This window comes from Cavia porcellus, unplaced genomic scaffold (assembly GCF_034190915.1).
Source record: "Cavia porcellus strain 051 isolate PalLab524CR breed Dunkin Hartley unplaced genomic scaffold, mCavPor4.1 scaffold_3, whole genome shotgun sequence".
NCBI lineage: Eukaryota > Metazoa > Chordata > Mammalia > Rodentia > Caviidae > Cavia > Cavia porcellus.
Window position 1 is genome coordinate 15979508 of NW_026947486.1, and position 26763 is coordinate 16006270.

General features: G+C 34.3%; 1 protein-coding gene and 1 pseudogene across 4 annotated transcripts in view; both read left to right on the top strand.

Annotated features, from left to right (window-relative positions):
- The window catches only part of Kdm6a (lysine demethylase 6A), a 197949-nt gene extending 181892 nt beyond the window's left edge, over nt 1-16057 (top strand). For all 4 annotated transcript variants that reach the window (XM_063245754.1, XM_063245756.1, XM_063245755.1 and 1 more), the window contains 3 exons: nt 10652-10778; nt 13374-13544; nt 14663-16057. In XM_063245754.1, coding sequence (XP_063101824.1) covers nt 10652-10778; nt 13374-13544; nt 14663-14692 — 328 coding nt within the window. In that variant the 3' untranslated portion in view covers nt 14693-16057. The remainder of the gene's footprint in view (nt 1-10651; nt 10779-13373; nt 13545-14662) is intronic.
- A 3825-nt stretch (nt 16058-19882) lies between these two features.
- On the top strand, nt 19883-24405 carry LOC134475528 (inosine-5'-monophosphate dehydrogenase 2-like; annotated as a pseudogene).
- Nucleotides 24406-26763: the final 2358 nt, after the last annotated feature.

Genomic DNA, 26763 nt, shown 5'->3' on the forward strand with positions numbered 1-26763 from the left:
ATGGGATAAAAAGGTCAGTGTGACTGTAGCAGAATGAGAGAAAGAGTGGTACTGATAAGCTCAACAAAGTGAGTAGGATTTGTGATTGTACAAGAACTTTTAGAATATAGGTAGACAACATATATATTTATTCTAAATGTTACAGATCATCGTTTGAGGATTTTAGGTGGGAGAGGCATAAGTTCCAATTTCTACCTGAGACAATGAATCTGGTTGCTTTATAAGAAATGGATTCCAAGGGGATGTTAGATATATAAAGGGCAAATGCAATAAATACAGACCAACTTGGACAGAGATTTGCCTATGAAGTAGAGAAAAGGTATCAAACTACAGGCTTGCTAAAGTTTACAGAACTTCCTTATAGATTAGGTGATAGAGTAAGGGGAAAAAGGAACCACAGAAAGACTATTGCCAAAATTTTGTTCTTCCTACCTTGATCTTACACAATTTAAATAGTGGCTACTTCTGTTATCTTTTCCATTTTTTCCCTACCCCTTCATAACTGTCATTTTTCTAGACGCCTGCTAGTTTTATCTTTGCTCTTTTAATGTTGTGAAATGTTGGGTGTCAACACCTGTGTTTGACATAAAGTTTTCCTGTGTTGAAATTGGACATGCAAAATTTGGGTGTTTTCCACTTAATAATTATTGATAATAAAATTGTTTTTATGTAGTACTTTTAAAAACTAAAATGCTCTTACATAATTAATCCATTCTTCATTTTACCTGATACTACAAAAATCTAATTATTTGAATCTTGATTGTATTATAGTAAGAATTTTGCTCCCAGCTTGTATTGTCAGGATGTATGATTAGCAAGTTCCCTTTGTCAACATACCGTTGAAAATGTTATTCAAAAGTCCAGACCCCTAAGCCTATTGGCTTCTTTTTAAAATGCAGTCATTCAGCCAGTGCTAAAATTGTGCTTCACACCAGCTAACATTGCTCCCATTCTGTCATTTAATAAGTATTTGCCAACCTAATGCAAGACTAGAGCTCGGCACTTAGGATTTTATAAGTATCTGATATAGGTTTTGTTAGTACATGTAAATAGATCAAAAGAAACAGTGTATAGTGACAGAACCACTGGAGTCTTTGCCCATAGTCTAAGAAGTCCTTTTAAATCGTATGCTCTAGAGAAAAATGTATTTTGTGTAAGGGTTGAAAATAGAGGGTTGGGGAGAGGAGAAAGGAATGGAACCTCAAGCCAACTTAAAACCAGACTCATGCACAATCAGAAAACTGCCTCAATTCATCCATAAAATAATAGTAGAAATCCATACCATGTCTCTTAAGTCAACATAGTCAAGTGAAAGAATGACTCTCTTGGTGGTGCAACCTGTAGCCTGTAATACCAGCACTAGGGAGGCTGAGTCAAAAGGATCACTGAATTCAAGGCCAACCTGGCCTTCAAAGTTAGTTCAAGACCAGTCTGAAATGTGTAGAGAAACCCAGTATCACTTTTCTTTAGTTGAATAACGGGCAAAATATTTGGCTTTGTAGAAAAGTCATGTTGTATGACAAACGCTGATCTTTGAGTACTCTAATCCTACTGAACATGGTAATCTGCTTACACTCTTGAAAGGTTCAGGGGAACTCTAACTCTAGAAGAAAAGTGAAGATGTACCCTAGGTGATCTCCTGCTTTTATTCTCTTCCTAGCACCTACTCCCTTGTCCCCCTCTCCTGACCTTCCCTAACATGTGTTTTGCTTCAACTTAAATACATATCCTGTATATAGATTGAAAACAATGAGCATTTTGGCTTGAGACAAATGTGTAATGAATAGTAAAGTAAGATTGAGACAAATGTGTAATGAATAGTAAAGTAAGATGTAAGAGTTGGCTAGAAGCAAACCATGTTTTATATTCCAAGCTGAAAGACTTATTCCATTGAAGAGCACTTGGTGAGATTATTAACTTTATGATCTAATTTTGATTTCAAAATAATCTTTCTAGCTGTTAAGTGAGTACAGTAACTTTTTTGAATACAGTAACTTGCTTCCCAGGAGAACGAATCACATATCTTTTGGGCTTTTAAATCTGGCTTACAGATGGTGCAGTAATAATGCTAGTTAATAAATTGAGCTTGATACTTAACCAAATACTGAACGTGATGCTTCCCATACTAGATCACAGTTATTCTTCATTGCATCCTAAAGTTACTCTGTTGGTTCCAGGTAGAGTTAGGATTCAAAACCATATTTGTCTTAATGTGAGAGCACTTGGATAAATCTGTGCTGTACATGACTTCATTTTGGTACAAGCTTGAGAAAGCAACAAAATAGAGTTGGCCGAGCATGGTGGCACACACCTAGAATTCACTCAGGAGGCTGAAGCAAGAGGATTGCTGTGAGTTGGAGACCAGATGGGCTACATAGTAAACTCAAGACCAACCTGAAGTGCATAACAAGATTCTGTCTCAAAAAACAAATGCAAGTCAGTTATACTATTAGTGTCTCTGTTCATTGAAAAGGAAGGTTTGTGCTGATATAAATTAGAGAAAATTTTTTGCTCGTATCTTGTACTCTGAGCAAGTACTTTAAAAATGACAACATGCAATGTATTAACTATTATTATTCTATTATGTTATGAAACTTTGTTTTACTTTTTTTCATAAAATAAAAAAAGAACAATAAAATAAATAGAGCTGCTGAGAAGAAGCTGCCTGAGTTTTCTGCCTAGTTTGTGATTGCTATGAGAGAAAGAGAAAGGGAAGGATGAGGACAGAATTTGGGGAAATATTTCTACTTTAGACAGGAAATAGACTAGGTAATGTTCAGAGGAGGGCATGAAGAGTATTGTTTCAGAAATAGTGGAGGAGTCTTTTTCCACAACCACAATTTTTCTATAAAAAAGTTCCTCCTTGTTCTACTCGTGCCTTCTGCTTTTAGTCCCTTTCTTGCGCTGTTCACTCTATGTCCACTTGAATATGACCTTCCACCCTTAATATGGAATATGTTTAGCTTTTTTGGCTGAATTTACCAGGAATTACTCTAAATAGTCAAAGATACAAATGTAAACTTTCTTTTAAAATGTGTATTTTTAAGCTTTAGTATGTGAAGTACCTCAAATCTGACCCCCAACTTACTTTGTCAGCCATTTTTCCCACTGTTGCTGTTAGATGTGCACCCAAATTGTCTATTAAGTCTTCCACTCTACAGTGGTAACTCAGTTCATGAACACTTTTGTTTAAGAACAGTTTGTTAGGTAAACAGAGGTGTTTGGCAAAATTTTGTTTTTTGTTTGCTACTTTGCATTGGATGATGAACATGACCAAGACCATCTTTGCTGTGAGAACACAAATGTGGCCAGTCTTTTACAAAATCATAAGGCAAATTTAAGTTTGTCAACTGAGATACCACTGTAATTGATATTTTCAGCCATCTTTAATGTGAATTGTAATTTTTACACCTCCCCTTTCTCCTCCTATGAGTTACCTTTTAATTGATTGTATATGTTGAGTATAGGAATTACAGAGTATCTTAAAAGAAAAAAATGCCACCTGAGCAAAGCATGAGAGGTGGGAGAATATATACAAGCATAGTTTTCTTCCTTAACTCTCTCTGAACATAAACTTTCTGCATACCCTGTATTTAGTAAATGAACTTGGTTTCTCTTTCTGTAGACCAGCCTTGTAGTTTTAAGTATCTCTCTGGTTTAAACTTTAGTATTAGTTGAAGATTACAAACTTTTTGTTGCTAAAAATTTCAGGTAGACATCACATTGGCAACAGCTGCTAATGACAAACCTTTAAAACTTTTATTATTTTTAATAATGATAAAATTTGCATACCAGATGGCTTGGCAAGAAGGTGAAGCATTAAATGGTAGGCAGATGATTTATTTTAGAGGAGTGAATTTGAAAGTAATTGCTACAAGACAGGTATAGAGAGACAAATGTTAGAAGGTAAAATAAACTGTATTTGGTGAGTTAAAGGAAAGAGAGTAATCTTTATTGCTGGACTTTGGCTTGAGCCATAAAGTGGTACTTTTATGCTTGTTAATGAAATTAAGGGGAAAAAGAAGGCAAAAGGAAGTGAGTTGTATGTAGATAATGATGATTACAATTTGGCTGGCCTTATCCAGAACTTAAATTCTTCCTATAAGGAAAAATTTCTATTAAGTTAAAATTTCTATTAATCAGAGAGATAGGCATGTGGTTCTAGTGGCTTAGAGTGAGTCTGAGGTATACATTCATAGCTCTCAGTAGGCTAATAGGCAATCACTGTTTGGTGTTATCTGCTGAATTTTTGAACCTTACTTTATATTTAAATTAGAATAGCACCTTAAGACCATAATGTTAAGTAAAGTAAATCAAGCACACAACTTTAAATATCCCATAGTTTCTCTTAAATGAAAAACAAAGTATAAATAAATTGCAAATTTAAAGCTAGATAATAGGAAACAGGGAGACAGATCTTTTACAAATGGAAAGGAAACCAAGAGAAGAAGGGGAGGGTACGTAAAAAGAATTAAGAAATGTTATATACGTGTACCAGCTCCTTATGGTTGGTGTAATCATGTACTGCAAACATGTACTAAACAAGATTTTTCTAAAAAGCAAACCCTCCCTCAAAAATAATACCTACAAAGAAATGAATTAGGGAAGACTTGAAAGTTAAGGCTACTGATCACTTATAGTTTGTTCAACTATGGGAATTTTTCCATATGAAGATATCCTTTTCTCTTTTAAAATATGTAAAATTTGTATGTAACACATTACTACCAAACTAACTTGTTCATAGTTTTTCCTTTCTTTTATTTTGAAAATTTTTAAACCTACCAAAAATGTTGAAAGAATAGTACCTCATCTAGGTTCATCAACTAAGTATTTTTGCCATATTTACTCAGCAGTCTGTATGCATGCTTGCACATGTACTTTTTTTTTTGGTTGAGCCACATGAAAAATAATTTGCAGACATTGTCTCATGTCACCCCCAAAATACTTCACTTTACATGCACATGATACAATTTATCATATCTAAGAAGTAGGGAATTCTGTAGTATCAACTAATACACAGTCCACATTTGGTTTACCCTAACTGAGCAGGGGAGAGAATATGAATGAATTTCTGCAACTATCCAGATTGAATCACGGTTCATAATGAATTCTGTATGTAGTCATGGTGTATTCAGTCTCATTTAAACTTATAATCACAGCATTTTCTTTGTGAAGCCTTTGTGTGGTGTGCAGAGTTCGACATTCTGAATATTTTTTCTGATAATTTTGAGTTAAATATTTTTAGCAAAGAACTTTGGATAATACTTAATTTTGGTAAACCCTGCCCCATATCGGTATAAACTATGTCATAGGTATTTTTCAGTAAAATTAAGTGTAGGGAGATTATCATGACTTTAACCCATCATTGTTAAAGCATACAGTTTTTCCGTATGGTGTATTTTTAAAGCAAGTTGATGCAGTGTTAAACTCTTATTACTTTACAAGTTCGAGATTCCTATTTTCAGATATTTGACATGTATTACTTTGGCCTACATTTTCTCTTGTACAGTGCCTAAGACATTTTAACTTTTATAAGACTAATGTTGCTTAAATTTTTATCATCAAAGTGTTCTTTTAACATTATCATTCAAAGCATCAGAATGTTTGTATGGCAAATAAGTTCTGGAAATTACTGGTATTGATAAGATTTCCCTGTAGATAACAGGCTTTCGGAATACTCTAGGTACTTTTGAGTAGTTTAATCTCAAAGATAGATAAAATCACCTCCAGCAAGCATGGTATAAATTACTGTAAACATTTTGAACCCTTAGCAAGTTAATAGCGTGGTAATGTGTTTCTAGTACATTGGACACTCCAGTTTCTAAACTAAAAACTTAATTAGTTTCACTTAAATCCCTGTGGTAAGTAGTTCAGCAAACATGTCCAAAACAGAATGTCTTTTCCTCTGAAAAGTTCAATATTAGGAAGACATTTGAGTTTAAGAGGAAATACGTAGAGGAGCTAAAAGTTAATTTTCAGAATACACATTCCCTTGTCTTTCTCCCAGTAATCTACCAAATAATTATACATGCTAAAGTTACTAATAGCATATAAACCAGTAGTTTAAAATAATTTTCTAAAGTTTCAACAATACCAAGTCTATTAAAAACCACTCGTCAGAAACATAATTTTTCTATCATTTTGTCATTTTGTTGACCATACTGTATGGCACTGTTCTTGTTATATCTATAATATTAATGCTTCGTGCACTTTCTCTGTGCGTTTTATGTATGTGTGGTCACTGGGTATCCATTGTTTGCCTTTCCTTCTGTATTTTCCTACAGTCTTAGAGTCTGTGCTATTTAATATTCCAATAAAATATTACAACAAGGGCAGCGCAGAGTAGAATTCTGGAATCCAGTCTTCGTATCTTGACTTTTTATATAATGACTGGGAAACTGTAGAAAATTACTAAACCTGTTAGTCTTTGCTTCCTCTTCTGAAAAACTTGGAATAATTATGTCCAGTATAACTTTTATGATTTTTATGATTTTGATTTTTATGTCTTAGTATAAAGTAAGCACTCAGTAAATGATAGCTGTTATTATAATTAATATTAATTATAGAAACCTCATTACCTGTTTTTTATATCCTGTTGAGAAAGTTATTTGTGGGTCTAGTATAGTGGTTCTTAAATGCAGGCAGTTTTGTTTCCCCAGGGTACATATGATAATATCATAACTTGAATGGAAAGATTGCTACTAGTATTTTTGTAGAGTAGAAATGATACTAAACTTGTCTTCCAGTGCACAGGATAACTCACAACAAAGAATTATCCAGTCCAAAATACAGTAGTGCTGATGGTGAAAAACCCTAACGGAATCTAGACATCTTTTAAATAACCTCTTTTATTTTTTTCCAGTATGTTAACTATTATACTTCATCTGGCATTTATCTAATGGTGTTTTCAAATTTAAAATTCGATGTATTTAAATTTACAAATTTAAACTTCTGTGTGAAAAACTGAGATTTCCTCCTCCCTTTACCTGAAAACTTCAATTTAATAATTGTGTAATTATTTTAACAGTTTAAGAATTTGACCATTCAAAGCTGTAATAATATTGTTTATTGAACATTAATTGCCATGCACTAAACCATCATTTTATGTAATGTGTAATCTTCATAATGGCGTTATAAATATCTCCTTTTTACAGTTGAGGAAACTAAGGCATATGAGAGTAAGTAGTACATGTGAAGCTCAGATTTGATCCCAGGCAATCTAATCTGTTATTGCCTGCTCTGCAGCTGTCTTTCTATAGTCTCCAGGCTCTATTATCCTGCCAAGTACAGTAAGGTCAGAGCTGTATGAGAACAACTCTGGGACTCTCTTTTATAGTGACAGTGAATCTTAAAATTAGGCAAGTTAGGAATACTTTGAACTAAATGAAACATCTTTTTGAACTAAGAATTCCTGTTTCTTTCACACATATTGTGACAAGTACAAAGTTTTTGAATTACAACAAACAAGTATTAACTCTCTTTTCCCTTTGATTCTTATTTTCAAATGGATAAATGAGGTGTTCAGCAACTGTTTGTCCACAGCCAGTTGACTTAATGGAACAGAATTTCTCCCAGCACTCTGCATATGTAATAGGATAGCCATGAAGACCCCTTCACAGTTAGCATAGATCTTAGTTCTATACACATAGTGGTCTTCTACTACTGCATTGGATTAATTGGTTTTCTTTAACATTGGCCAAACAAAATGTAAGGATTATAAAACTTACATTCTCATGGTTAGCATATATTTGCTTTTATGGTTGTTTTTCCATCCAAGAACTTAAGTTCTTACTACTCATTGTATCATTGATTGAGACCTTTTTAGCCATGTGTGGTTGGCCTAAATTAAACTGTTTGATGTCTTATTGATATTGAGATGCCCACTCTTATAGGAGAACCCAACAATGGAGTGATGGGTAGCAAGAAAGTTTGACAGGCTTACTTTTCCTTGCATAGATCTTTCAGTAAGAGACTGGGCAAGGCAAGCTGCCTCTTCTTACTATTTAGTCACCTAATTCTTAGTAGCTGAATTTGTACCATAAAGAATTTTAAAAGGCTGTATTAAGTTAACCCATGTTTCATCTGTCTCCACATTGACATTTGGAAATTTACTTTGTCAACTTACTCAAATTACCCCTAGAATGTCAGCATAATCCCCAGTACAGTATTGTCTTAACTTCAACAGAATATCATAAATGGCTTCATTTCTGTTTCCTAAGATCTTTCCTAAGATCTTTTTCCCTAAATTTCTTTATTCTTGTTTTTTAAATAAGGCTTGCTTATTGATTTGGGTTCCATAAAAGCCACTATCTAAATTCTCATGTTTCAACTGCTAAACAAAAATTTCAGTGTTCAAGTCAAAGATAAGAGCAAAGCAGAACCACTTTGTTATTGTCAGAAAACAAAGGTTTTCTAAGATTCTCATGTCACACAAAATAATTCTGGAGCTGTGATTCCAGAAGTAGGCTGCTCATTGCAACCTTAGCTCCATCTCTTTATTATTTGCAGGAAAGTTCACATACTGCCTTTTTTAGATGAATAAGTGCCAGAATAGTAGCATTGGACCTGAAAGTTCCTTCACTGAGAAGAGTAGAATAAATACTTCACAGAACCTAGGTCCTATATTTTGAAAAAATTGCTAACTGAACCCAAGAATCTCATCTTCATAAGAGAGAGTAAGAATACAAGGTGAATAAATACAAAAGAGAAGAAAACAAAGGTGAAGAAATACCAAAAAGAGAATACAGTGTCATATAGTGAGGGAAAGCTTTTAAAAATTCTTAGTAGCTTGATGGCATCATACAAATTTAGCTCCTCTGAGCCCGTGTTTCCCATTTGTAAGGTAGAGATAATCTTCCCATAAAGGGCCCTAACTGACATAATGTATGTGAAATACCAAATAGATGCCAAATGTTTGTTTCCTTTTTAAAAATTTTCTTTTTTATTTTATTCTTTTGTTTTTCTGCCCATGTGGCAGCATAGTTAAATTTACAAATCTTCCTCAGGTATGTGCACAGTTTTAGGCATTATTTTTTAAAGGAAAATACTGTTTGAACCCCTGCTTGGAAAACACATTCAGTAAAATCTGTGCCTACAGAAGTGAATTATAAAGATTCTCTTTGCTATGAGCTGTTTTTACAAGCTACTAGCACCCTATACACTCAGGTAGATGGCTTAGCTTTGACATGCATCCAGTCTAAACTAAAATATTAGTTTGGTTAAGCCAAACTTAGAGCAAATTCTTTTGAATATGATACTTAAGGAGTTGGCCTGCAACTATAAAGCTGATACCGTATTGTTAAATGAGTTAATGTTTTACATATGTTTTTAGTTACCTTTCTTTGGAGGGATTCGTATATATAGGTTTTGATAGATAACAGTACTTTAGCCTAATAACTTATAATAGCAAAGAGTTATAAATTAAGTAAAATATGCTATTTTTGTGTGTTTGTGTGTTGTTTTTTGAGACAAGGTCTCACTATATAGTTCAGGCTACCTTTGAGTTTGCTAGGTAGCCCAGGTTGGCCTCAAACTCAGGGCAGTCCTCCTGCCTCTCCCCATGGAGTTCTGGGATTACAGGCATGCGCCACCACACCCAATAATGTGCTATTACTTAAACTACAAATGTTAGTGGTTTAGTAATCCAATGTTTATTTATTGAATACTTAACTATATGCCAGACACTATCCCAGGCAGCAATACATGAGTAGACAATATGGATAAAATAGAATACTTTGAAGACAATACTCAGTTACAAACTCATTTCCTTTCTTCTGGATATTTTCATTGTCTGTCTTTTAAAGCTGAAATGTACCTTCGAGATCATCTAGTCCAGCCTCCCTATTAAAATGGAGAACCTTAGCACTAAGATTCACAGGAGAGTAAGAATTTAGCAGACAATTTCAAGAAATAGGAGTAAACTACAGGAAAGTAAGCACAAATAGATTTCACTGTTAGCATTGTGAGTTTAGAAAAAGTATACATTATTTTAAAAGTTCAGTTGTGTTAATATAAATGGATTCCATTATATTCAAGTTAAATTGAAGAAATAAATGTCTTTTTCTCCTTCTTTAGCACTGTAGTTAAACCATTTTGGTTTTCTGTAGTGAGTAAATCCGTAAGTTACTTCCTTTTCCACTTAATAGACTCAAGAGTTTGAAAAGCAGCAACACAGATGATTTTGCTGAATATCTCAGTAGTGTTGACAGAAAAAAATGTACCTTTCTGCCTCACTAGAATAATAGCTGCTTCCATCTGGAATTCAGAATCCTTACTTGAAGGATGAGGAAATTGACTCCCAAAGAAGTTCACTAACTTTCTCAAATAAGAACCAAAATTGCCAACTAATATTTAAGTCTTTCTTGTTTTTATATATTAAGACCTTTATATTTTGATATTCAGATCCACTTATTCTCAACTCTAAATAATGATTTATTATTGTCATTATCAGACTTGCTGGGTATTGTCTTTTTAAATCCGAAGATATCTGAGAAATTGACAACAGAGAAATTATGAAGTTATAGACATTAGAACCAAGTCTTTCAGTTATTTCTTTGTTCCCCCTTGGCATTATTTCTAATTCACATATTTTTTTATACTAAAAATATTCAGTATTCAGTTGCTGCTCACAAATATTTTTCCCCTACGATAGGTATTGTCTTCTGAGAACTCTGAAGCAATGTCAGACATTGAGGGAAGCTCTTATTGCTGCAGGAAAAGAAATTATATGGCATGGGCGGACGAAAGAAGAACCAGCTCACTATTGTAGCATTTGCGAGGTAAGTAACTATTCTTATCCATAGTTGTTTTGTAAAAAGCCTCTTACTCCCTCGCTTTTGATTTTTTTCTTTAGTTTGTTTTTAAAATATATTTATACTTTTATATAAATCCATTTTTCTGTACTTGGCATTGTGTTATTTTCTTACTGGGTAACAGCATTTAATGTGATGTATCATTTTATTGTATGTTGAACATAAAATTATCTACTATACAACCATTTGTCTAGTAGACCTTTAACATAAGCATCACGAAGTTTTAGTCTGAGTGTTTAGATTGAGGAACAATTTAGACATAGATAGATGCCAATAAACTAGGTATGCTTTTGTTCAGCTCTATCCATATGAATTCAGTTCTGTCTGGTGTAGTTCACCAGAGGTATATTTGTCAGTCTTCTGCAGTCAAGAGTTGTAAGAGGAATAGGAACAAAAAAGATGTTCCCTGAAGGAATTTAAATTCTCTGGGAGAAGACAAATGCAAACAGTCGGTTGTCATGTACTTGAGACTATACTGAGTATTAAGTTGGGCTTACTGTTTGAAAACACCAAGAAAACAAATTATTTAAATTTTCCCTTCTGGTACTGGCATAAGAGCTCACAGAAGTATTAACCTTTGAATCCTTCCTTGAAGGATATTATGATGTCAGTGGACTAGAAAACGTTGAGAATTAGAGGTAGATTCATGGACTTTAGGAAGAATGTGGAGTAAGGAAATGGAACACTTTTAGAAAAGGATGAGTAGTCCATTGTGACTGATGTACATCTTGCAGGGCATTGTGAATGCTTTTAAGGATTTAGGTATTTATTCTGAAATCATTGAAGCCATCAAAATACTTGAGCAAGCAACAGATGTGTATTTCAGAGAGAATAGTGGTTGAAAAGAATTGAAGTAGTAAACTATTTCACTGACCTTAAGTAAGAGTTGTTTAGAACCTGACAGTGAAAATATTAAAGAAAGAAAATGATTTTTTTAAAAATTCAGAATGTAAAATCAGCAAAACAGCTCATTAAATGGCAAGAATAAGAGACAGATTGAAGAATGATTAAAGAATGATTACAAATTTTCTGGCTCAGATTACTAGGTTCATGCTGTTGCCCATTGATAGTAATGGGCAAAACAGGAAGGCAATTCTGAGACATTAAGAGATGAATTCATGAGAATTTCTGTCATTGAAGAAATTTAAGACTAAGCCAGCTTTAAAATTTTATAATTTTGGTATTGACCTTTATTTGAAATAATTGCATTTGTAGGCCATTTTAATGTTGTGTGACTGGCCAAAGTAAGTCACTAGGGTAGGTTTGTTTATATCTCAGAAAAATGAGTATCTAAGTTTCACTATTATTTGAGACTGATTCCTACCCTACAAAATTATTCTTTATCCTGCATGAAACTGTCACTCTTAACTCAATTTCTCTGAGTGAGATAGAGTTATTGTTTCTAAAATCACATGATGCTCATTAATATACTTTCATTTTCTCTTTCTCTTTCTCTCTCTCTCTCTCTCTTTCTCTTTTTCTCTTTCTCTCTCTTTGAGGCAGGCCTTGAACTCACTGCAAATCCTCCTGCCTCAGCCTTCCAGATGTTGAGATTATAGGCATGCTCCACCACACCCAACTCATTAATACTTACTTGTGTTTACTATTCTGTAAAATTAAGCTTGTAACTAAATACTCATTGTTACTTACCTGTCAATTTTCTCATCTGTAAAATAGTTAGATTATATTACTTAAAAGTGTATTTTGAGGTTTGGCTAAGCACTAGACCCTGACATTCTCTAGAAATGCCAATAAAATTCTAGGAACACAGTGTATGAGGGAAGACAAGGATCCATATACAGTACCCTGTGATGAGTACTGTCATTCATAAAAAGAAAATAATGGTCACTTATATCGAATTGCAGGCTAATTTTTGGATTTAAAACAGAAATAAGGTGACCTTTGTCAGAGTTTAGTTAGGCTTTGCTAGAGGTTGTCATAAGTATCTTACTCCTTTAGGCCACTCCACTAAATATGCATTAGCACCATGTCTTTGGGTTTGGTGCAACATAAAGATTCTTTTGTTTTTTTGTTTTTTTTGTTTTTTTTGGTCTTTTTTGAGACAGGGTCTCGTGCCATGCAGTTCAGGCTGGCCTTAAGCTCACTTTGTAGCCCAGGCTGGTCTCGAACTTGCAACGATCCTCCTGCCTCAGCCTCCCAAGTGCTGGGATTACAGGCATGAGCCACCACGCCCGGCTAACATAAAGATTCTTAAACACATCCATGAATGTTTTTATTCAATGCCTACTGTTTTTTTTGTTTTTTTTGTTTTTTTTGTTTTTTTTGACTTTTTGAGACGAAGTTTCACTATGCAGTTCAAGCTGGCTTAGAGCTCACTTGGTAGCCCAGTCTTGTCTCAAACTTTAGGGATCCTCCTACCTCAGCCTCCCAAGTGCTGGGATTACAGGCATGTGCCACTATGTCTGGCTGCAGGGCCTACTCTACACCAGAGATGACTGTCCACAATTTTATTTAAGTAGTATTCCATGGTTATACTAAAGCAGTATAGTAGATATTATTACTATTATCTCTTTGAATATGTTTTTCTTTTATATAAAACAGGTGGAAGTTTTTGATCTGCTTTTTGTCACTAATGAGAGTAATTCTCAAAAGACCTACATAGTACATTGCCAAGATTGTGCACGAAAAACAAGCGGAAACCTGGAAAATTTTGTGGTGCTAGAACAGTACAAAATGGAGGACCTAATGCAAGTCTATGATCAATTTACATTAGTAAGTAAAATCAACTTGTGAGTACAGTTAGCTGGGTTGAGAGGCAGAAGTGTTTGTTCTGTCACCTGATAGAGTAGGAGGTAATAAAATATTCAAAATTGAGTAGGAGGTAATGAAGCATTCAAAATTTCCTTTGGCTTGTCAGATACTACATGAGGCTGTATTCATACAATTTCCTCCTCCATCACTTCCAAATACTTATGCCTGTAAAATAGGCATGTATCGTTTTCACTTTGGAGACCAGCCTAAATGATGTTAGAAAGCTACATTTTAAGATACTTATGTCTTTTTGAATGCTATCATATCTTTTATACTATTTCATATCAGTTGATAGAATGTTTATAGATTATTAGTTCCTGCAGAATGAATCATAAGTGATTTTAAATATACTTCTGCTTTTAATCGTATTTTTTTAAAATTTTGAACTTGCTAGAAGTATTAACTTCATGAGAATGGAGCGTAACTTCCTAGTATGTTATATAACTGATTCAAATATATTTGTATATTGCACAGTTTTTAATTTCAAACAGCAGATGCTTAGGGGGAAGCATTTTATTCTAGCAGATCAATAGCTTTATGAATAAGAAACAGATGATTTATGAATTGTTGATTTCCTCCAATACTTTGCTGTCACATATGTGAACAGAAACTAAAACTTACCTCCTGATATTTTCACTTGAAATTCAGAATTGCTTAAAGAAGAAAGTTATCTGGAATATGTTGAACAGAGTATCATACTTACTTGAGATAGATCCTGAAGGTGGTCGCTAGTGAAATTGTAATTGATTTGCTAAATTATTTTTCTAAACGTCCTTTTAAAGCAATCTTTTAAAAAAGAAAACAAAGCAAGATGGTAAATTAAATAATGTTCCAAGAGTTTTACTAGTTTATGAAGTACATAAAACTGCCAGTATCCTGAATAATGGTTTTAGACTTTGCCAGGTGGGAGGGAAATGATAAAAAATGTTACACTTTTTACATTGTATTGCAGCAGGCTGTTAAATTTTATTGAGACCTCTTTCCCCTGACTGCCTAAACAGATTATGTTTGTAGCCATGTACTAGGGAATACTTTTAACAGTTTGTATGCCAAAATAACCTACCTTACTTTATTTTCAGGCCCCTCCATTACCATCCGCCTCATCTTGATACAGTTCCATGGACTTTTACACATGAGACCGTTTCTGCTATTCAGGAAGTAACCCAGTTCTGCACCACTGGTTTTTGTAGCTATCTCCTAAGGCTGCTGGCTGAAAACTGTGTCTATGCAACCTTCTAAGTGCAGAGTGTCAACCGGCTGGACAGGGGAGAATGCACTCCTGCTCCAGGACTCTCACGAAGCTAATCAGCTGAACTTCAGAGAAAAAAAAATAATAATTTTCATGTTTTGTATATATCTGACAAAACTGGCAACATCATACAGACTACTGACTTGAAGACAACCTCTTTTATATTTCTCTATTTCTGGGCTGATGATTTGTTTTCATCTTTTTCTCCTTCAGAATTTTCCTTGGAAAAAATAATAGCCTAGCTGGTCATTTCTTTGTAAGGTAGTTAGCAATTTTAAGCCTTTCTTTGGTCGACTTTTTGTTTTTTTAATGTGAAGTTTAGGTAAGAAACTTTTTTACTGCTTTTATGTTTTTCTGTCTTGTTTTGAAACCATGATGGCTACACTTTTGGTTCCTAAATAAAACATTAAAAAAATTAACAGCCAAGTCACAAAGATAATGGATTGCACATAGACTAAGGAATAAACTTCAGATTTGTGATTTTTGTTTCTAATCTTGATGTAAATTTACACTATTTATAAATACATATTTATTGCTTGAAAATATTTGTGAATGGAATGCTGTTATTTTTTCCAGATTTACCTGCCATTGAAATTTTAAGGAGTTCTGTAATTTCAAACACTACTCCTATTACATTTTCTATGTGTAAATAAAACTGCTTAGCATTGTACAGAAACTTTTATTAAAATTGTTTAATGTTTAAAGAGTTTTCTATTGTTTGAGTTTTAAAAAGAATTTATGTACAGTACCCAGTTTTTGTTCATTTTTCAAATCTGATTATATATATTTTATATATACTTATGTATGTATATATAATATATATAGAAATCTGGATATATATGTATAAAGATTTAGAACTTAAATTTTTCTCGTTTTAAGTTTCACATCTATGGTAGATTTTTGAGGTGTCTACTGTAAAGTATTGCTTACAAAAGTATGATTATTTTTAAAGAAATATATATGGTATGTATCTTCAAGACCTAAAATGTCAGACTGGTTTATTGTTAAATTGCAATTACTGCAATCACAGACCAATAAACAATTGCTGTCAAAATGTAGTGTAATAGTACAAAACAAACAGTAACAACATAAGATTTTAAAGGAAATGTTACATTGGCTTAACAAACCCTGTACGTCACTTTAGAAGCATTTTATATGGAAAAGAGATACCAGGACAAAGGGCTCTATTTTAGAATGCAAATAAATTGAGAGACTTATTTTTTAATGGTAGGCAGTTTTTGAAATTTCATGCTTTCCTGCTTGGATGATTTTATGGGGGGGGACTCAAATTCCATATCACTGAGTAAAATATAGCAAGGTTTATTATTCACAAAACACTCAAATCACTGCTATTTAACTATAGTGTTTCATTTTATAATAATAGCACTTTACATTTGTTCCTCCATTTTCTGAAGCATTTGGCACAGAATCTCATGTTATAATAGAGTTCTTTCATGAATTTTCCAGGAAGCCTAGAAGAAGCATAGAGACTATTATAAATGAAGTTTTTTGATTTCTGTTTTCTTTTTAATATATGACTAAAGAGAATTTATATTCCTGTGTGGTAGAATGCTATGCTAATTGCATTAATCAAATACCCTTTTACATAGTTTTGGAGTGTGTTGTCTTCCTAGAAACACTTTGAAATTTACTCTTCAGATAGTAATTTGGTAAATATTGACTATCTCATTTATTTATAATTTCAGAAGGAAATTCCAAATCCATTTTAGTTACAGAATAAGAGTGTTTGTCTAAATATTATTCAAGGTGTGAGCATTTTTAAATGGCTTTCTTGTAAAATCTCTACCCAGAAGTCATATAGCATAAATAAACTGAAGACAAACATTTTTGCAGATAAAAGTTGCAAGCTAGCCATCAGGAAGCAACAATTATAAGAATGTAAGGTTGTGCCTAAATCTTTTTTTAACTTATTCTGGTTTATCTTACTTGACACAATGTCTTATGTAGTTTTATTATTATAATAGTTTATTATCAAGATGAATGTGTCTAACATTTAAAAGAAATTTTGTGTAATGTATATTTCGATTGTGTCAAGATACTTTTTTTGGTCAGTTTAACATTCTTTTTAGTTGGTGTTTTCCAGGTTTTAGATGATAAAATTTTTCTTTCTATAGAGTATATAGGTAAGTCCCATTAAGGCACACTCTCCAGATGGCTTAATAATGAAACAAGTTTGCCTCAGCACACACATTGTTCAGAGGAAGAAACGAATCATACAATGCATAAAAAACAAATCTGTTCCAGAAAGCAGGAACTACATACTCTTTGTGTGTGTGTGTGTGTCTTTTTCTTTTTTATCAGTACCAGGGATCGAACTCATGACCACACACTTGCAAGGCAGGTGCTTATGCCGCTGAGCTAAATCCCCAGCCCCTGAACTACATATTCTTAGTGACATCAGAAACTATTAGCATCAATATAGCAACTCAGCTTGTTTAGCCTATTATTTAAGTTACATTAAATAAAAAAATTTGGCTTCTGCATTTTACAATAAAACGTCACTTTTCCAAGTAATAAATTGAATGGTCCTTTAGAATATACTCGTAAATGACCAACTAAAATTTAGTATCACAGAATTTAACTTAACCGAAGTGTCTGCTTCATAGAACCTAGTCATAAAGAGATATGTATGTGTGTTTTTATTTAGTCTTCATATTTATGTAGAATATGAATGTGAGATCCCTGCTTTCTACCCTCCATAGACAGATTTAAGTGGATCATTCACGTAAATACATGTAAAATCTAAAAGATTACCAGAAGGGTGAGTGGTATTGGGGCTTCCATTTTAACTGACAGAGCAACATTTAAGAACTTCAAGTTGTTTTGCTCAACAACTGGAGAGGTAGGAAGGACCCAATGTTGGAAAGCTGTCCTGCTGTGACATGTTTAGATTTTACTCTAATTAATATGGAACCATCCCCTGGATTTAAGCAAAAGAACCATTGAACTTGCAGCAATCTTCCTGCCTCTTAACCATTGCATCTATCCTTTTTACATTACAGTGATCCTTGGTTCATGCACTTAATTATTTCTATGTTTCTAGTTGCAAAAATTTTCCTATAAGGTCAGTATTGAACCTAACCATTGAATTTGATTTATTTCTCAGCCGGTTTTGGGCTTCTGCTTTTGGATATTGTGCAAATGGAAATTAAGGCACAAATTTGGAAGACAAATCCACTAGATTCGTTAGATGTCTTCTATGTGAAGGGTGCTTACAACCAGAGTAGGAGATACATATGAGGAAAAAGTAATGAAATGTGTGGGGAGCATTTAATTTGTTAGATAAGTTGCTTTGGAATTAAGAATGGCTGGGCCAGCAGCATGTATCTGGCCATGCCAATTGAGGTGGTGTGTAAAACCACACAGGCACTGTCGGTGAGAAGACAAATGAACCAAATACCTAATAGGAAATGTGTGCATGAAGCGCAGACTGCAAAGAAGTAGCTTAAATTGGTCTAAACTATTAGGCTGTAGCTTTTGAAAAAAATAGCCATATCATACTAAAAAGATGAGGATTAGAAAGATGCCTTTGGGTTTCTTTAAGGTGGTTGGTGACATTGAGCTCCTTCAGTAAAATTACAGCCGTGATGGGAAAAGGCATTAAATTTGAGAGAGATGAATCAGTTTGGCTTTTCTGGAGCTTCAGATGTGAAATTACTTTAGACTTTGGTAAATAGAAACTACTAATTTAGATATTCTGTAGCATTATCCTAGAATGTTTTACACAAGTTTTGTATCTATCTTCAGTTACTTCCTTGTGTTTTACATTTCAGAGTGAGACATTTCAGTTGAACAGGAAAGTAAAAAATGGTGTGCTGGAGGTATCGTGTATAGTAAGTACTGAGAACTTGTGAAAAGCATGGTGCTTAGTCCTTCATGTTCTTCACTGTTTAGTGCTATTTTTTTTTTTAATCACCACCTTCACAGATGAGTAAACCTAAGGCAAAGGGAATCATCAAATTCATGCAGTTTCCTATTGATTCCAGTTTAAAATCTGACTTCCTCCCCCTGTAGAGAGTAGGAATTGTTGAATTTTTACTCCACAGATTTAAAGAACCTTTTCATTTTGAATATTCCTTTAATAACATCAAGATGTTTTTAAACTTGATAACCTATAATTAAGCCAACCATATCTTTCATAGTCCAAGCCAGGACGACTTTGAATTTGAAAACGAGCACTATTAATAACTGGGTTAATGAACAGCCAGCCATAAAATGGGACTGTCTTAGGCGAATAAGGATATGTGATGTAGTGTGTTTAAGTTAGTATTTGGAAGGATCATTTTTGGGAGATTTGCCTCCCAACATTCCCAACATTATATTCGTAGGGTTTTTTTTTCCAGTCTTAGAATACATACATGAATTTATTTATATTATGATTCATCATTGGAGTTGAAACAGTGAATTATCAGGGTGTTAGATGTATATAGTGAATTTGAAAATAAAATAGGAAAGAAATTCTTGTTTTTAAGTCAGTGATATCTGGAGTATTACTATCTTAATGACATTTCAAAGAATGTGGAAAGAATATGGTTAATATAAGATTAATATGTATGTGTCTAAACTCATCCAGTTAATAACCCATCTAGTTTTAAGATGTTAGTCTGCTTTAGCATGTTCAGAATATGATTGTCACCTAAAAACTTGAAGTCATCATGTTCTCAGGGTTTTTGGCACCATGTTGACTTCTAAGAGGTTAATATGTTTTGATATGAATCGACAATGAACATAACTAAATGTATTGAGACTATAACCTGTGTGTGTGATGACTTCAAATAATTTCAAGATAGGATTAACAGAAAAGGAATGTTGAAACATACTCACTTTCGGTACCTATTAAAAATGAAAGAGACTTGCCCAGCCAGCCCCACCTCTGCTGTAAATATGCTGTGTATGCCTCTGACATCAACTGGGGCCTGGCACAGTGACAAAATCAGTGCTGGTCTGTGTTGGCATGACCAACTACCTGATAGTAGGGGAACATGCTGCATGCCAGGTGACTTGATTCACATCATGGTAGCTCTAAAATTGTGGAGGCAGCTTCCTGAGAATTTTCTCATTCTCCCTGAGAACATTTGACTTTGCTGCAGACCAGGGAGACCTGACTTGTTTGACCATAATCATGCTGAAGACCCTATTGGTTTCCTCCCCGATGGATAGAGTCACAGAGGCTGGCACCACCATTGTAGTGATGCTTACAGAAGATACTTTTTTCATCCACCAAACTGTACACCTGGATTCCAAGCCAGTGAAGTTAGTCAAATAAAATATGAGCAGGAATTCATCATGGACCCTATGTTTCTCAGCCCCAAGAATTACGTGTGGGTTTTTAAGGCTAAGCCTCAACATGGCTTCCATAATATCCCTGTCAGAGATACAGGCCAGATGGGGAGATGCTTAGAGGACATCATCTCATTGAGGGATACTGATTTTCTCAAGAAGGAAGAGCGTGGTGGTTTTTTGGAAGAGATCATGACAAGAGGAAAGAAAGACTTGGTGGTAGCCTCTGCAGGCATCACATTAAATGAAACAAACTTAAGTTTTGCAGCACAGCAAAAAGAAAAAATTGCCCGTTGTTAAATGAAGATGAAGATCTGGTGGCTGTCACTGCCCAAGACAGAATTACACATTGCCCCCCAAAGATGCTGAGATGCTATATGAGGTAGCCATTGGCACTCATGAGGCTAATTTATAAGCTGGATTTGTTAGCCCAGTCTAGTGTGGATTTAGACTTTGCAGGGAAACTCCATCTTCCAGGTTATTATGATCTAGTACATCAAAGAAATAACCTAATCTCCAAGTCACTGGAGCCAATGTGGTCACCACAGCTCAGGCCAAGAACCTCATTGCCACAGGTATGCAGATGGGCATGGAAAGTAGCTCCATCTGCATCACTCAGGGAGTGTTGATCCGTGGGTTATCCCAGGCAACAGCAGTGTACAAGGCATCAGAGCGTCTACAGCACTTGGTGTTCCTGTCATCACTGATGGAGGAATCCAAAGTGTGAACTATATAGTCAAAGCCTTGGCTGTGGAGACCTCCACAGTCATACCAGGTTTGCTCATGGCTGCTACTATTGAAGCCTCTGATGAGTACTTCTTCAACAGAATCTGACTAAAAAGATATTATGGTATGTATTCACTTGATGGCATGGACAAGCATCTCAGCAGTCAGCACCAATATTTCAATGAAGCTGAAAAACTCAAAAATGCCCCATGGGCTGTCGACTGTACAAGGCAAGGGGTCTATCTACAAGTGTGTCCCCTACTTGATTATTGTTGGCATCCTGCACTCCTGCCAGGACACTGGCACCAAGAGGTTGACCCAAGTCCTGCCCATGATGTACTTTGGGGAACTTAAGTTTGAGAAGAAAATATTCTCAGTTCAGGTGGAATGCAGTGTCTACAGTCTTTACTCATATAAGTGGCTTTTTTGAAAAGGAATCCATCACAACCCCTCAGATTTTCAACAGAAGTTTGAAAATAAATACGTAGCAAGGAGAAACGAGGAGAAAAAATGCAACTGACTTCTAAGCTTGTTTAATGAATTATAGTTAAGCTTTAATTTTAGTGCTGTACTTTGTGTGTTAGAATATTTCTGGAAGAATGAAACTAGATAGGAATGTTATCTTAAAAATGATAACATTTAAATGTCATTATCTTTCATTGAATGTACTTGTTGGATACAACTTTAGAGATGACTGTTTGAAGGGAAGTATGTCTAATAAAGGGAAGTCAGTATCCAAGCCTTTTTTTTTTTTTTTTTTTTTTTGAATCAGGGTCTGGCTATGCAGTTCAGGCTGGGCTTAAGCTCTCTTTGTAGCCCAGGCTGGTCTCGAACTCACAACGATCCTCCTGCCTTAGCCTACCAAGTGCCGGAATCCCAGGGATGTGTCCAAATCTGTTTTTTAAAATGTTTTGTGCATATTTGAGGTTTTTTCTTTTTTTTTATTTAAAGAGAAAAAAAGAAAGGACATAAAGCAGTAAAAGGGTACAAGTAATACAGAATTTCAAGAAAAAAAATAGTAAGAAATCACCAGTTAATAGGTTACATATTATCTTCCCAGAAATAGTTGTCCAAATTACAAAATTAAAGCATATAAAGTGGACATTCATACAGTGATATTGGAGACAGTTCCGTTCAATGATCCAACAAAAGCTCAGTAATATGGTTTTCCATCCTACACACTTGAACATACCTGCAGTTATATCCCTTAGCCCACCTTCCTTTCCTCTCTTTTTTACAATAACAATTAGACTTTTTGGGTTTTATTCTTCCCACAGTTCTTATTACTTTTTTTGAAGAGAATAAAACCAAACGTGACTAAGCAAAATAGAGTCAGAACAGAAGGGTGGGCATATTACATGACACAAAAATAGAATAGCAGGTGATCAAAAGTGGTTACCATTGTGCCTCTTGCTATTTTTAAATTGAATTGCCTATATCATCAGGTATAATACAATTGATCAAAACAGTACAGAATAAGGCCAATAAAACCTACATTGGAAACCTTACAGGATTTCAAAAAAAGGATAATAGTCAAACCATAATGGGCATCTATATATCTTATTGCCTTCAGAGTGGTTGCTTATACCCTCAAACTTGATACTATCAAACAAAATAGAATAATCAGACAGAACAAGATGGGGAGAACAATCCTGGGGCTCAAATCAGGTTAATAGGAAAACAAAACAGTTACTATAATATGTCCCGCTATTTTTGTTTTCCTTTAATTAAAAAATGAGAGAAAATAGATTAATTTTTTAAAAGGGGGGAGATTGAGATGAGAGGACATTGTAACAGAACAATGCAGGTCAGAACCAAACAATTTAAGCATCATTGTGTTTCATCACCAGATAATCTAACATAATAGTCGCCATAGTGCCTTTTTTCCTTGAATTATTTGAGTGTAACTTTGTATGCTATAGCATCAAGCATATCAAGACAGTGTGGAGCCATTCAAGAGAATGCAAGAATTACAGGGTATTTAGAACCAGCTAATAGAAAACGAACCATGGTTTCTATATTATCTCTTTGCCAATAAAGAATTTTGTTTATACTATCACATATAGTGAAATATAGTAAGATACAACATGTTAAAACCAATGGAAACAGATGTACCACAGCTTGATTGGACTTCAAAACAAGATGATATTAAATCAGCACTAGCTTTTATGTCGTGTAGTTTTCTTCAAAATAGTTATTCATACTATCACAGATACTAAAATCGAACAACCCAGGTTAAAACCATTGCAATTAATGACTGAAAACATTATATGGCTTCAAACCAATATGAATGGGAGTCATGATTACCACAAAATTTTATGTATTCTTATGATTTCTTACACTAGGGAAACTATTTGGTATTTATACATGTGAGTTTGATTTATTTCACTTATGAGTATGATCTCAAGCTGCGTCCATTTATTTATAAATGTCACAATGTGATCATCCTTTATAGCTGAGTAGTACTCCATCGTATAAAAATCCCACAACTTTTTTATCCATTCTTCAGTTGATGGACACTTAGGTTGTTTCTAAGATCTGGCTATTACAAATTGTGCTGCTATAAACAAGGGTGCACATATATCACTGTGGTATGATGCTTTCAGTTCTTCTGGGAATATGCCTAGAAGTGGTATAGCTGGGTCATATGGGGCTTCCAGTCCTAGTTTTCTGAGAAATCTCCAGACTGACCTCCACAATGGTTGCACTAGTCTACACTCCCACCAACAGTGCAGGAGAGTTCCTTTTTCTCCACAGCCTCTCCAGCATTTGTTGGTGGTGGTTTTCTTGATCTTGGCCATTCTTTCAGGAGTGAGATGAAATCTCAGTGTGGTTTTAATTTGCATTTCTCTAATGACTAATGATGAACATTTTTTCATATATTTATTTGCCATTTGTATTTCTTCATCTGAGAATTGTTTATTCATCTCAGATGCCCACTTTTGGATTGGGTCTTTGAATTTTGGGGATCTGATTTTATTTAATTCTTTATATGTTTTAGACAGAAGTCCTTTGTCTGAGGGACAGTTCACTAAGATTTTTTTCCCAGTTTGTGGGTTTTCTTTACACTATGCTGGAGATTTCTTTGACATGCAGAAACTTTTTAATAAGAGATGATCCCAGTTTTTGACTCTGGGAAGTATTTCCCATGCGGTTTGAGTCCTATTCATGAATTCTTTATCTACTCCTATGTCTTCAAGGTTTTTACCCAATTTGTCTTCCAATAGATTTAGTGTTTCTGTTTTAATATTTAGATCTTTGATACCTTTAGATTATATTTTAGTACATGGTGATAGGCATGGGTCTAGTTTTAGTTTTTGGCATATGGAGAGCCAGTTTTTCCAACACCATTTATTAAAGAGACTGTCGTTCTCCCAGTGAACATGTTTGGCTCCTTTCTCAAAGATAAGGTGGTTCAGTGAATTTGTAGGTGTGGTTGTATCTTCTAATCTATTCCACTGATCTTCAGCTCTGTTTTGGTTCCAGCACCATGTTGATTTTACTACGGTTCCTTTGTAGTATAACTTCAAGTCGGGGATTGTGATACCTCCTGCCTTGCCTTTGCTTCTTAGAACTGTCCTTGCTATTCTAGGTCTCTTCTTGCTCCAGATGAATTTTAGGAGTGATTTCTCTAGATCTATGAGGTATGTTGATGGTATTTTTTATCAGAATTGCATTGAATCTGTATGAGTTTTGGGAGAATGGCCATTTTCACAATGTTTACTCTTCCTATCCATGAGCAAGAAATGTTTTTCCATTTTCTGAGATCATCTTCAATGTCATTTTTCAGTGTATTATAATTTTCCCTGTACAGGTCTTTCACTTCTTTCATGAGAGTAATTCCTAGATATTTCATTATTTTGGTTGCTAGTGTGAAGGATGTGGCTTCTCTTATTTTTCTCTCTGTGACTTTGTTGTTAGTGTATAGGAATGCTATTGATTTCTGAGTATTGATTTTGTATCCAGCTACATTACTGAATTTATTTATCATATCTAAGAGTCTTTCAATGGCGTTTAGGGGGTCTCCTATATAGAGTATCATGTCATCTGCAAATAATGATAGCTTAACTTCTTCTTTTCCTATCTTTATGCCTTTTATTTCTCTCTCTTTTGTAATTGCTCTGGCTAGTATTTCCAGTACTACATTAAATAGGAGTTGTGATAAGGAACATCCTTGTCTTGTGCCTGATTTTAAGGTAAAGGCCTTCAGTTATTGGCCATTTAGTATGATATTGGCTGTTGGTTTGTCATAGACGTCCGGTATTATATTGAGGTAAAGACCATCTATTCCAATTTTCAGCAAGGTTCTTATCATAAATGAATGTTGGAGCTTATCAAAAGCTTTTTCTGCATCTATAGAAACCATAATGTGGTTCTTACTTTTGGCTCTATTGATATGGAGTATTACATTTATTGATTTACGTATATTGAACCATCCCTGCATGCCTGGGATGAATCCCACTTGGTCATGGTGTATGATCTTCTTGATGATTTTCTGCATCCTATTTGCAATATTTTATTGAGGATTTTTGCATCTGTGTTCATTAGGGAGATTGGTCTGTAGTTCTCTTTTTCAGTTGGGTCCTTCTCAGGTTTTAGTACTAGAGTAATATTTGCTTCTAGGAATGATTTAGGAAGGATTGCTTCCCTTTCATTTTCATTGAAGAGTTTGAGGAGTGTCGGCATTAGGTCTTCTTTGTATTTCTTGTAGAATTCTGCAGTGAATTGGTCTGGGCCTGGGCTCTTCTCTGTAGGTAAGGATTTAATTACATTTTCGATTTCCTTAATAGAAATTGTGTTATTCAGTAGTTTTACATCTTCATGACTAGCTTTGGTACTTCGTATGCTTCTAGGAATCTGTCCATTTCCTCTGTGTTATCAAACCTTTGAGAGTACAGGTTTTCCAAATAGGTGTTGATGATTTTTTCTATTTCTATAGTCTCTGTAGTGATTTCTCCTGTTTAATTCCTTATTGCATGAATTTGAGCTTTTTCTTCCCTTTTTAAATAAGGTTGGCTAGGGGCTTGTCAATTTTATTTATTCTTTCAAAGAACCAACTCTTTGATTCATTGATTTTTTGGATTTTTTTTAGTCTCTATTGCATTGATTTCTGCTCTTATTTTTATAATTTCTTCTCTTCTTTTGGCTTTGGGCTTGACTTGCTCTTCTTTTTCTAGATGTTTGAGGTGTAACATTAGGTTATTTATTTGTATTCGTTCTGTTTTTCCTGATGTGTGAACTCAGTGCAATAAATTGTCCTCTGAGAACAGCTTTCATTGCATCCCACAGATTTTGGTAAGTTCTATTTGTGTTCTCATTTGTTTGTAGGTATTGTTTAATTTCTCTTTAGTTTCCTCTGTGACCCACTGATTACTCAAGAGTGTGTTATTCAGTTTTCATGTGTTTATGGGAATTTTGCAGTATCTTTTATCATTAATTTCTAATTTTATAGTGCTATGGTCCAATAGCATGCAAGGGGTAATTTCAATCCTTTTGCATTTATTTAGAAATGTTTTGTGAATTAATATATGGTCTATTTTAGAGAATGACCCATGCACTGCTGAGAAGAATGTGTATTCTGTTGTTGTTGGGTGGAATACTCTGTATATGTCTATTAAGTCCATTTGTTCACAGGTGCGATTCAGTTCTTTTATTTATTTGCTGATTTTCTGTCTGGTTGATCTGTCCATTGTTGTCAATGGTGTGTTAAGATCTCCTGTTAGAATTGTGTTACTGTTAATTTGGTTTTTCGTTTCTGTTAGTACTTGTTTTATATAACTGGGTGCTCTGGTATTTGGTGCATATATATTTAAGATAGTTATCTCTTCCTCTTGGATTTTTCCCCTAACCAGTATGTAGTGACTTTCTTTATCCCTTCTTATCATTATTAGCTTGAAGCTCACA